General features: G+C 40.2%; 1 protein-coding gene across 2 annotated transcripts in view; it reads left to right on the forward strand.

Annotated features, from left to right (window-relative positions):
- The window catches only part of LOC145675263 (acidic mammalian chitinase-like), a 354567-nt gene that overhangs the window by 338928 nt on the left and 1561 nt on the right, over window positions 1-14078 (forward strand). For both annotated transcript variants that reach the window (XM_081745651.1, XM_081745648.1), the window contains exon 9: window positions 11181-11309. In XM_081745651.1, coding sequence (XP_081601777.1) covers window positions 11181-11309 — 129 coding nt within the window. The remainder of the gene's footprint in view (window positions 1-11180; window positions 11310-14078) is intronic.

The raw sequence follows: 14078 nt of genomic DNA on the forward strand, positions 1-14078 counted from the left end.
AGGAATGTAAGATGAAATTGATTTCTCTTGGCTTTTCCATTTTTTAAAAAAAGAATCGTATTCTGTAGTATTTCAAACTGAACTTCGTGCTGTAGTGCGTCTAGTAGTCTCATCAATATTCCACTTCCGCTACTTGGGCACAAATTGCAATAAATGCCAGAGGAGGATATGCTCCTCTCCTCATGCTGAAAAGTTGTCTCAGCTGTAGGTACGGGCAAAAATTCCGGGGAAATGGGGAGACGTCCCCCCCAACATTGGAACTGGAGGCTCTCCCAATAATCCCATTTAAAGAGTGCTTTTTGCATATAAGTACGATGATTTGTATCCGACTGCCACAAAGAAAAGTGAGATGAAATTTGTTTCTCTTGGCTTTTACATTTTTAATGAAAATGAAGGCGTGCGACTGTGCGTGACGTAACCTGATACGAAATCTTATCTCCTCCTCTCCCCTAGGCCCTAGCACACGAAGAGTATATAGACTATCCAATGTCGCATATTTTCAGTAAATGCGCATTTCATCTATTTGTAGTATCAGCCTAGGCATCTACTCATGCTTCGTAAGCTAATTAACTCTATAGCCTATGGAACCCGGAGGTTCAATGCCACGTTCACAAAAGCTCTCCACTGATTTCTATCCTTAGCCAACTGGACCCAGTTTCTACTTTGTATTCCTATTTTTGCAAGATCCAGCTTAATATTGTCTTCCCATCTGCGCCTGGGTCTTCCTAATGGTCGTTTTCCGATTGGTCTTACCGCTAACACTGAAAGCGTTCCTACTTTCTTCCATTATGGCTATATGTCCTGCCCACCTAAGCTTCCTAGACTTGATGACCCTAACAATGTTTGATAAGGCGTGTAATTTATGAAGTTCCTCGTTATGAAGTTTCCGCCATTCCCCATTCCCGTTCCTCTTGGGTCCGAATTTTCGTCTGAGGATCTTGTTCTCAAATACTTTCAGTCTATGTTCTTCCCTCAGAGTAAGTGACCATATTTCGGAACCATACAGAACAACAGGTATGATTATCGTTTTATATATTTTAAGCATCAAATTCCTCGACAGAATTGGCGACGACAAGAGATTTTGAACTGAATAATAACACGAATTCCCTGTTTTTATTCGACATTTAATTTCTTCGTGAATAGGATTTTCGTCTGTTAATATTGATCCTAGATGTTTGAAAGTATCCACTTTATCAAAGGTGTTATTTAATATTTTAACGCATTCATAATTTGCCGTATTACGGTCCCGACGCACTTCCATATATTTAGTTTTCTCTGCACTTAATGCTAAACCTTTGTCCCTGCAAGCGTTTAATAAGACCTCTGCATTTCTTTCTATTGTTCTCCTATCATCCCCTATTAAATTTACATAATCAGCGTACACATAACCTGGTGAACACCGTTCAGCTCTAGGCCCTGGTTGCTATCTTTGATTTTCCTTATAGCGTATTCCAGGACAAAGTTGAATAATAATGACGACAACGCATCTCCTTGTTTCAGGCCATTTTCGACGTGCAAGCTCGTGGCCAATTTTCCTACCCGAACTTTACTTTGGGATCCATTTAAATATGCCTTAATTGATCTAATTAGCTTTTTCGGTATTTCAAATTCTGTAAGAACGTTGTACAATGTTTCTCTCCTAACCGAGACATATAGTGCGGCAGTTTAGCTAGAATATTTCAACATATTGTGCACTTTTTGATAAAAGCACCAAATTTGGCACAGAGGTATATAGATGTAAGATGAACAAATTTGGATGTGGAGCCATCGGCCAACTGACCTCTGGCGGCCGTGGTGGCCATTTTCCAAAATGGCCGCCAGTGGACACTCGAAAGACAACATAAGTTAGACAAGGTTTTTTGCAGAAGGTTTTAGTGAATGTTTTGAAGAAAAGTATGCCAGATAATTTGTAAGTTATATATATTTAGTTAATAATATTACATTTCAGAGCATTCCCCGTCGCAGGCACACAGTGGTGTGCATTCCAGACTGGCCTTTTTGCACTTGCACTTTTTCATGCAGTCTTTGCATTTGCAAGAGACGAGCTCCCAGCAGATCTTGCATGCTTCGAGTAGCGTTGTCCATAGAGGTTCATACAGGCCGCTAGTCTTGTTCCAGCTCCAGTCGGTTGGTGATGACAGTATTGGTGCAGGAACCAGGGCCTGGCCCCAGATATGTCCGCCCTGATATACTGCTCTTCGAACGTGCTGCTCCAGGGCTGCTCTTTTTGGTGAGATCAGCTGGAACTGCTTTTCTTTGCAAACAGTTTGCGACGTGCCTTGTCAATATCCGTTTCTGTGCTTGTTCTGTCATAAAGCAGTACGATTATCCTTTCAATTATATGCATGGCGTCTTAATTAATACGATCTGGTGCAATGGAGAGAAGAATGTGCGTCTGCGTGAGCTCAGGTAGCACTGTCCACACTGCCCATGCTGTCATCTTTTCCCCGTCTAGCGACGAAACATCGGTAGTGCCTGAGCTTTTTCAGGACCCAGAGACCGAGCAATCTCATGGGCTGCCAAACAACGTAACGTCTTCTCCGAGCCAAAGGATATCCACATTTCAGTTTCCTAATTCCAGGTGTGTGCCAGAGCCAGCGCCAGGACAACAATATCAGTGTCTACTGTGCAGATGAGGATCTTCTTGTTGCCATTGTGAGCAGTGTGGACGGCGTGCAACATAATACGGGTATAGGCCTCCTTGTGGTTACAAGATGCCAGGGCTGAAGTATCCAGAAGCGGTGGCTTTCTCAAGACATCATCTCCTTTTGCGATGAGCAGCTCCTTGTCTGCAAGTAGGAATGAGTCGTAGAGGATGTCAGATAGGAAAATAAATAGTTCTGTCTTGTTTTCGTCGACTCTGAGGAAGCTAGCAGAGTTCCCGGGTATAGTTGAATTACCTACCACTCATTTTCTCACCCCTTTACCCCGCTTGGCTCTTGCTGCACCTTTCAACGAGTTTCTTATGTAGCGGTCCCAGTCGAGGTCCAGTCGCGTGGCTTGATGAAAGTTATGAGAGTATGTGAGGCACAAAAACTTGCTGGGCATATTCTTTGAACGTTTTTCCCGTAGCAGGTTTCAGCAACTGGATAATGACTGCTCCATCTTGCAGCTTGTTGGAGGAACCTCAGACCTAGGCTGACTGAAGTCTTCTAGATGACTGAGAAGATCACTCTTTACACCAAACCAGATGCCACCGCTGTCCAATAGAGCAGGAGGAAAAGCTTGGTTTTTATGTTTGAAGAATTCGTCTAGATTTCCATCTCGGTTCCGGCATCCGATATATAGACGAGAGAAGAGGTTCACGTCATTTCTGAGAGATTTCTTTTGCTGCTTGCCCTTTCCTTGAGATTTTGTAGTAGATTGACCAAATATTTTGAGATTGTTTCTTTTGATAGGATCTTGTATGGGTTTCGTTCTTTCCACCAGGCGATCTGTGACAAATTTGTCAAACTGCACATGTCCCTCTTAATATGCACGACGGAGGTCGTTTACAGCTCGAGATGGCGCGAACTCCTTGGTGTCGAATACTAACAGATCTTGACTATCTTCTTCAAATGGACTCTCAAAGTCTTCTATCACTTTGACCATTGACTGAACGTCTTTTTGGAAAGCAGTTTGCACACTTGATGTCTGGTCATGATGCTTTGTGTCTTGTGATCGTTGTTGATTAGGGTCCTGAAACTCTTCGATGAGCCTGGCAACCTCTGGTCTTGCTACCATCCACCGTCGCAGTGCGCTGGGATTGCCAGTGAGACCTACTGCACTTCCGTCTCCTATTATGGCTGTAATGTTCTGTTCGTGGACTTGATCAATAGGGATTGCGGAGAACGGCCTAGTCGTTTTGTGGACTGTGAAATTCCCTGCGAAGAATTCATCGGCGATTTCAGGGTGTTTAGTTGGCAGTTCCACTATGTCTTGCAGATGCACAGGAATCCAGCGCGCGTAGTTGGTGTTACCCAGGGCATGGAACCCCACTGCTAGTTGTTTGAGGACATCGACGTACATGGCAAACGACACTTGGCGCAGAGGGCGCACGTATACCAAGATCGTCAGTTCCAATTCCAGTACAGTTGCCCAGTAGTAGACCTGGGAGCAAGACTCCGCCTGGCACCACTCTGCGAACTCAAGCTGTTCGGTGCCAGCGTCACGCAACTGCTCAATGTAGTGGTTCTATGCGTTCTGCTGTAGGGTGAAGAGGGCTGCTGCTGTTACTTGATGCGCTCTTCTGGTTAGAGTGACATGTGATACCCACAGGAAGGAATCCGCAGTCCCCGCACTGGCCATCTCTGCCTTAATCAGTGCTTGCACCCATCCGCTCCCTCGCAACAAGTCACCAATGGTCTTCAGCGCTGCCATTTCGATATAAAGACCTCCGAAGAAGATGAATAACTTCTCTTCGCCGTATACCTGTGGCCAATTCCATTGGATTTGTTTTGCCAGTGCAAAAAGCGGTTGGTCGAATGTGAGCACTGGAACCTGGCTAGGGTTAAGATGTTCCACTGCATTCCTGACGACATCCATGGAGAGCTTGATCATAGCGACGGTATGGGCACTCTCCAGGAAGAGTGAGAGTAGTGCGGTGGAGCAGATAGCCCGAATTGTGTTACTGGATTTCAGACTTGCGTGGTATGCAGCCCATGAAGTGTTTTCTAATGGAGAACTTTCTTTTACGGCTAATTGAGTTTGTAGTAGCCAAAAATATTCTGTTTCAATATTTTGCTTGAAGCTGCTGTTGCCTCTCAAGGATGTCACGTTGGTAACCGGTACCTGTGTGTTCTTGATGTTGCTGTTGACAGATGGGACATCTGTATGGTATTGTGGCAAACGGTCAACTGATTTGAGGCCTTTCTCGTTCGACCCTCCGAGGATACCAATGCCGGGATCAACCCCGGCTCCATGGAAAGCAAGATGTTGCAGCAGGGAAACAGCAGTCCCATTAAATGACAGTTTTGAGATCGAAGAATTTGGATTATGGTCGATGTTGTCTACAGCGGCGGTGGTGAAGACTTTGCCTCTCATCTTGGGAGGACAGACTACTTGCTTCTGGTTGTAGAGGCGGCAGGCACTGTTCCGCAACGGTGCGGAGAGGGACAGGACTCGATCGTAGGAAATAGAAATTCCTATGTGTGACAGCTTGTCGACTAGCTACCTTTCTCGAGTGTGTGCATGTACGATTAGCATGAGTCCGATGTAAATGGAAAGTGGCGTCTCCTGCGTGGTGGCGTGCCGGACTAGTCGAGACGTACTGTCTGTCTCGGCTCTTCGGTGCTTCACACAATTGAATTTGAGGAGTTGGCTGATATACAGGGCCGCTTCTGTAGTGCTTTCTCTAAGATCTTTTATACTTGATCCTTCCAAGATCATAGTGACTAGGGTAAAAAACATGGATGGTACGGAATCCTGTTGACATTCTGGAGGAAATCTGTTGAACACATTGTCATCTCCGAAGATGTGGCGTCACACAATTTGGGCAGCGCACGCCAGATGGACAGCATCAGTATCTGTATCCAATTCACAAGCCTTTGCCAAGGCATTGCAGAGGTCTTCATTAAATGCAAGCAGGACATCGCGCCCCTTATGCTGTACACACATGATAGAAAAGTAAGCAAACAGTCGAGTGCACTCTTACTTCCTACTTACTCCCAACATCTGTTCCATCGGCGAAGCATATAACTGCGCCAGGTCTGCAAGTTTAAAAAGCGGAGCCGTCTCGCCTTCCGCTAAAGCTTCTTCAATAAACACGACCAGTTGTGCAAAGGCAAGTCCTTCTATTGCTTGTTCATCATTTGAACTTTTAAGAGATATTTCCTTACTCTTCCGAACGCGATTGTACAAATTTACGAGGCAATTGCGGTAGTACTTCGCATCCTGTGCAATCATGTCCCCAGCGTTGTTTCGTCTGTAGGTCCATATCGCCTAGAATCATTGCGCACGATCTGATACGCGAGTCCAGTTGGAATGTCGCAGTTTTATGAAGAGGGGCACGACCAGCAATTTCTCCGCAAAAGAAACATTTCACCTCTCGTTGTTTATTCTCAGTACTTAATTGACATGACAAACTGCATTAGTATTAAAAAACATCATCTTTCGAAATTTCAAGGCTTGCTCAAATTAGTGATTGTGTATTAATAGTCCGACATTGTAGCTAGTATATTTCAACATATTGTACACTTTCTGATAAAAGCACCAAAATTTACAATCCGGTAATATCTGGAGTTTTTTTTTTTTGTTTTTTTTTTCAAAATTGTGGTTGTATTTGTAGTTATGCAATGGGAATGAAAGGGTTAAGTGTTACTGTTGTAGGTGTTGCACCGACATATATATATATATATATATATATATATATATATATATATATATATATATATATATATATATATATATATATATATCTTACAAGACGGCATGTTTTTAATCAAAATATTCAATAAAGATTCACTAAAACCTTCATCAACAAACTTTATCTAACTTCTGTTGTCTTTCGGGTGTTCACTGGCGGCCATTTTGGAAAATGGTCACCACGGCCGCCAGGGGTCCGTTGGCCGATGGCTCCACATCCAAATTTGCCATCCAATTATATCTGTCTACCTCTGTGCCAAATTTGGTGCTTTTATCAAAAAGTGCACAATAGGTTAGCTAATCCGCAGTACTAATAAGCCTTTCTAAAATCAATAAATAGTTGATGTACCGGGCTACTGTATTCCCACTTCTTTTCGAGTATTTGGCGAATGGTAAATATTTGGTCGATAGTTGATCGATTTCGTCTAAATCCACACTGATAATCTCCAATATTTTCATCTGCGTATGGGGTCAATCTTGCAAATAGAATGTTTGAAAGGATTTTATAGGATGTTGACAGAAGAGAGATGCCTCGATAATTATTACAGTCAGTTTTGTCGCCTTTCTTGTAGATTGGTACAATGATTCTTTCCACTCTTGTGGCAATTCTTCCTTGTAGACAAGAAGAATGAGTTTGTGTATCTTGTTCCACAATTTTTCGCATCCAGGTAAAATTAACTCAGCCGGAATTTCGTTTACATCCTTTGTGTTTCTTTAATTTCTTTATATCGATTTCTACTTCTATTCGGTTGTGTTCTGGAATATATGATTCTATGGTGTGTATCTCCCTTTCTCCACGCACATTAGTTTTTGGCTGCGTGTTAAGCAAATCGTCAAAGAAATCTTTCCATTTATTTAAAATCCTATCTGTATCAGTGAGAACTGTTTCATCAGCTTTCTTTAATATAAGCACGATGTTGATAGCCTTTCTTAAATTCGTTGATCCCTTTATACATGTCCCGAATGTTTTTATTTTTACTATTATCTTCATGTTCCTAAATTTCAGCTTTCAAAAAATCGCGTTTCTTTGTTCTAAAAGTTTTGGAAGTTTCCCGCCTGATGTTTACGAAATTTTGTGTAGTTATTCGGATTTTGTAGCCAACGTAATTTTGCCTGTTTTCTCTTCTCTGCTAGTTCGAACCATGCTTTGTTCCTACGTATTTCCGCGTGTCCAAATTTTTCTTTTCAGAGAGGATCCTTCGTAAGCAAAGGAAAGAATTCAATTGCTGGAATATTTTTCTCCATAATCTTAAGGTTGCATCTGTTAACTAAAGAGTATGTGACATGCGTCAGATTTCTGTAACGATTTCCTGTAATGTTATTGAGATTATCATCAGTTTGCTCAAAGAGTATTGTTGCGTCATACATAATTGATATTCTTTCTTCATAGTTTTTGGGAAGTCATTATTTATATTACTATATTATTATAAAACAATTTTAACGTGAATCTTTGTGGATGCCTAATTACAAACATACCAATTATAAATATGCATGTATTCCGATTTCAGAATGTGTTCACGGCACAGTGATTTGTAATACTGATATATACTGCTACTTCATCTACATCGCCTAATATATAATATACTCTACAACATTTGATGAGATTTATCTACCGTAATATGAGTTTCATCTCTCTTCTCTAGAATAAGCCTCAAATCTGCCCACCTCCCAATGTTGAAGACAACCAATGGCGTATTTAGGATTTTGTTTCGAGGGGCTATGCCCAACATAAGGAATGGAGTGGGCAATTGCCCATCTGAGTTTGAGAATTAAATATATATTAATTTATGAATAAATTGAAGTTATAATGGCAAGAATTGCAGACCGATAAATCCTATATGATATAATACAAAAATTTAGGAGTGAATCTAACCCTTTATTCTATTCATACAAGAAAAAGGAAGCATCCTCTTGGTCTTCCTAATTTCCCGGGCTAATTATTTATTATTTTGATTTTCTTTAATTCAAACATTTCGTTCTTTTAAAAATAACTAAACGATATAATTTTTTCTTTGTTATAATAACTAAAGTCCTGTCATGTTAATATCCGCGCAAGTTGGTGTGGAACACCAGTTTCGCTTATCAACTCCTCTTAGTTTCGGTGTTACTGATGACGGCCGACTTGAATCACAACTGACCAGGGTGCGAATTACCGGGGGGGATGAGGGGGATTTTCCCCCTCAATCACATTTTGTTCCCCCCCAAAGAAGTCAGCTGAAGTATCCCCACCGGGGATGCTCGCTTTCCCCCTCAAACTATGCTTAGTATAACTCCAAATTTCACTGATTTTTGTTATTTCTTGTAAATTTAATCTTCTAGCTGTATTTCGAAATGATCGATGTAAACTGTTCAGTTTTGGTCATTTCTACTTACCACCTAATTACCCACTATTTTCAACGTTGTTTAGTAGAACTATATTATTATGACTACGGTTGTTACTTGCAACTGTACCTTCGTACCCTTCAGTTCGTCATCGTTTGTGAATTTGAATGTACTAATTGCGTATAACAAAGCCACATATAGATTTATAAATGTTCTTAGCGGTTCGCCAAGAAGAAGTAAACAAATAGCTTCTTCTACCATACTTGGCGAAGTTCGGATATGTCATATTCATCCTCTATATTTGTATCGATTATCATCTTATTTTAATTTTTGTTATAACATGTTATTTCATTTTTCAGTGTACTCTTTGTTAGCACATGGTCTTCATTCCCTAGTAGGTTGTGTGTATGCAACTCAAAAGTTGCATTTAATTTGTGATAGTTAGCATAGTAATCACTGCTTTTACAGTTTACGGAAATGAACTTTTGAAACTGTACTCAAAATCTGAGATATAGGTATTCTCTCGTAAGTATATGTTAACGTACACGCTGGGGGATACGCTCCTAGTGAGCAGACATGTTAATGAAGGTGATTTTTAGGTGAATAAGCGAATAATTCAAGATTTGTTTCAGCATTTGTTAATACGACTGGTTCTCCGTGTCATTGTCCGTGTCTGTGGAAAAAAAAAAAAAAAAAACCCGCTCCAGTTGAAATGCTTAAAGTTAGCTCTTCATTTTTCCATCTTTTCGCTGTACAGTTTGCTGTCCACGCAATTAATGTTGTCTGAAAAACTTCAGTGTAATGTTTTACTTTATTTGAATAACGTAGCCCATAGTGAATCAACTCATCTTCAACCTAACAGTAAAGTAATTTTTAAGTGTTGACTTTCCGTGCCCATCACGGAATCGATATTTGGAGAAAAAAAGTCGTGATGAGCACAGCTTTAGCGGGAAGTAGAAGCACAAGCTCGAAATTTGAATTGAGAGATTTTAAATATTTGGCCTTCGATTTGACCTTGATGTGAGAAATCGGGACCAGCAACAATCCATTTCTTATTTGATAGGCTAATATCTAGATTTTCTTTTAAAAAAATGTCCGGTTTAACTGATAATTTTAGTGGTTTTCACAAGGCTGAAGTAGGTTTCTTTTCGCAACCTGTATGTATTAATGAAAAGTGGAAGCTTTCAATATGAGTGGAAATGCTTGTGATCATGGCTATCGCTCAAGCCGAATTATTAACTAAATAAACCTTAGAGAGCTACGGGGACAAGAGTGAGTACAACATTAAAACACGTTCAGAAAGGTTTAGTGGGGTGTGTGTATGTCAGACAATATATATGTGCATAGTTATTGTCGGTAGATTTATTAAATTAATAAATCTCTTATTTATTACAGATGTCACACACACACACACACACACACACACATATATATATATATATATATATATATATATATATATATATATATATATATATATATATATATATATATATATATATATATATATATGGGGGGTAAGGCATTTATTGTCTCATTTTGAAATTTGAACCTCCAGACTATGTCCTTTGGCCTAATTTTATCCCCCCCAATATAGATTATCTAATTCGCACACTGCAACTGACAACGGTCGGTGAAGTATTGTAGGCGAAATGAAAGAAACGTCAAGAAAGAAAAAAAAAAAAGAAACAGAAAAGTAGAAAGGACGAAAGAAAGAACAAAAGGAAGCAGTTCTTACATGGAATGAAATTTGACAAATACAGTATTATTTCTGAACAAAGAGCATAAGAAAATGGAAAGTCAACGACATTCTTAGAAATGGTAAGAAAGATTATTGTCGTAGGTATGTGAAATGCGGAAAACTAACAAATTTATTTCGGAGGTAGTTTGAGCCCGATAGCCTCACGCCACTGAAGACAATTCTGCTCCCCTGATCCTTCACAGCATTGTTTTTCAACTTCATATTTTGAACATCGCAATCGCTTTTTATATATATATATATATATATATATATATATATATATATATATATATATATATATATATATATATAATATGGGAACGGTCTTACCCCCCCCCCTTAATGTTGAAGACAGATTTGCGCCGATGCATGCAATACAAATTATGTTGGGCCTACGGCACTACATTGTGACAAAGTGCAATTCCCCAACATTTATATTTCTTTGTGTGTTTGTGTTTAGACTTGTGCAAGCTTCCAAACAATGATGTTAAAGGGTTTACGAAGATAAACATATTAATCTTCCTGATACAGAAATTAGCCAACCGTCCGATTATTTTGGCGCAACATCTTTCCTGTAGATAGATATTCATCAACATAAACACATGTTTAGTAGTATCTCATTACTAAATTAGTACTTGTGTACACCATGTAATTGCAGGCGTTCTACTAGAAAATTTTGTCTGGAGTGGGGCATCAAAATGTAATGGGTTGAACTGAGACAGTGTTTTGGTACATTTTAATTCCTATACAATAAAGATTTATTTTTGCGTTACAGATTGAGCAATCAATGGTTGATAATCCAGATGCCTGGACTGTAGAACGAGATGAAACAAGTGGATCTCCATATGCGTATCGAGGAGATGAATGGGTGTCATACGAAGATCCTGTTTCAGCAGAACAAAGGGTATTATATTCATTTTCGTCTTGAGGGACAAAACTATTATTAGGTGTTTTCTCTATGAGCTTCGCTGACATATGTATTCTTCACATGACATTACTTTTTTATTTGTTTGTTGAAGTGAAACATTCTTTTTTAGCACCAAAGCTATTTGGGACGTAAACCTACAATTTAAGATGAAATTCGAACAATTTAATACTTTCAGTGAATCCGAAGTTCATGCATCAAAGGCCTGCGCACTAGCCACTAGACCAGCTGGGAGAACTTCCAGATGACTTTCATATTCTTTCCCTTAAATCCGGAACTAATTCTGAAAAAAAAAATTGTATATACAGTATTCTCACGTAAGTAAATAGAAGCATCAAAAATAAACCTGTAACAATTGCTATGTACCAGTGCACAGAAGGAACTATTCCTAATGCTGCGGTTAGCTTTGTGAGCCCCTCATTGATGCCAGCAAAACATCAACCCTGCGTGGCATAGTATCCAGTAACTCATCGATGACACCTTCTAACAGGTAGTACTCAAATAACTGTCGTTCGCTTGCAGATCTGTTTTGCCATTTGTGCTCTTTTTAGTTGTAGGAGATTCAATAATTTTCTACAAGATTCATGTCCGGGAATTATTTAGGAGACGACAGACTTTGAATTCCATTTTTCCTCTTCCAGTGGGATAGTCAGCTTTGCCCTATAACAGGGTGCCCCACCGTCCATGAATTCCGTGATATAATGCGACCGTTCATCTGTTTCAAAGACGGAGAAATTCTATCTTGCAACACTTCAATTTATTTCTCATTATTCGAGTCGTCTCATTGTGTAGTAAACTAGCCCTCTCGTGGGAGACTGCAACAACTCATGGAACTCATCGAATCAATGCAGAATGCTGCCTTTCCCTGATATTGTGAATATTTGAGACCGTCGCGAAACTGCAGCAAACTGCGCAAAGGAAAAGAAACATTCGTAAAGAAATGTAAGCTAGAAATTGCTGGTCTTCCTCGTGTGTACACACTCTGTTTCAGATAGTGTGGTTTAAACAAACGTGGGCCGAAATGTCCTTTGTTTACCAAAAACAGCAAGATAATTGAACAAGAAACGTACAAAACGGTGTCCAGGAGTGGGCTTCAATCACAGGTAGGTTGTGCTTTTGATCACCAATCCAAGATTATATCTCCTACACTCCGGAGTGAGGTGCCGAATTGCTGTTCCATAAGAGATAGTCCTTTGTAGTTTATGTAGCTCCAAACGAGTGCTCGTATCGCGGGTTGCAGTTGTGGTTTTCACTGTTCCAAATGGAATCCCAATATCCTCGAAAGGCATAATCTGGCAAGGCGGATGCACTTCCATCCACAGATACTGTTGCAGTTACTTGTCGCGTACCATTTATCGTGGGGTCTTGCCCTATTATTCTGTCCTTCGAATACACGTTTGTTTTACCTGAGTCTTCCACACTTCTTCCCGTCCATACCATTACACATATGTTTTACGCGGTTACATCATTGGTTTTCCTTTTGCATTTTACTTTACATTGATATATCATACACCCTGCTTCTCATTTCAATATCTTACGCTATATCCAAGATCGCGGCTTACAAGATCGCCGCTAAGTCAGTGTTATAGCATATCAAATATCTTGATATCCTGGTGCTGCCCATCCTTTCCGTTTTCGAAATAAACGGGTATCTTGCGACGTTTACCTTATATCATATTGTCGCGTGGTGCGTTATGTTGCGAAGCATATCTCCGGTGTTTCTGAATGGGAGCAGCTCCAATTTGGCATTTTTCTTCTTTTATATTGTGTGTTCTCTGGGCGAAGTATGAGTCGGATCTGATCGTGCCTTGTTCCGTACATTGCTTGTAAGCATAAATGTACACAGCAGAAAGCATGCATCCAGCATATTGAACTCAAAATATGCGTTGTCCCTAACAGCACAATTATATAGCAGGCGTATGCCTATTATGTTTCCTCAGATACATGGGAATGTGTCCAGTGTGTGCCTTATGTACCTCAGAAAGAAATCACATGGATGGGAAATGATAGTCACAGTCTATGTCCGCCCCTAGGCACATGTTTGACATGTACCTGGGGAACGTGCCTAGTATGTTCCCCATGCTGTAAGCGTCAATGAACCATAAAATTATTCTCCCAAAATGTGTTAAATCGCCTATGTGCGTAATGTGTTTACATTAAGGTGAGTCTAAAACACTTTAAACAAGTAAAAAAATGTACCTCAAGGTGGGCGCGAACCACCAACCTTTGGATTACTATAAATATATCACATTGACTTGACACCTAGTCCCATGTTCCAAGCGCTGCTATCGGCTGTAGGAATTCCAATCTCTTTGGCGTAGACGGCTGCAAGGCTCTCTCGCTTAGCAACAGCAGAACTCTTATTGGCTCAACGCGTGGGTGTGTTGAGGGTGTGAGCTTTAGTTCGCATTTTTGCCACGGCTCAAGACATTTTGGCAGCACTATAGCCGCGTGCTCTTGCGACTTGGTCACGGAGGCGATGAAGAGAACGTTACTTGTAGAGGGATAAATTGTTGAGGTCTTTTGAAATTGGCTAATCAGAGTGCTCCTTTAACCGCCTATATTCGACGATAACTGTTTGGGATCAGATAAAATCTGCTCGCCATTTAATTTTATAACAAAATGTCGAGTGTCTATTTACTATATTTCATGGTTCGTCCATATTCACTTTCAAATGATCGATGACAGTTGCCATCTAATAAAGTTGATGCGTTTGTTGCTTCTAGTACACAATCGCTTAGAAAAAGA

Source organism: Thermobia domestica, chromosome 2 (genome assembly GCF_964235325.1).
Source record: "Thermobia domestica chromosome 2, izTheDome1.hap1.1, whole genome shotgun sequence".
NCBI lineage: Eukaryota > Metazoa > Arthropoda > Insecta > Zygentoma > Lepismatidae > Thermobia > Thermobia domestica.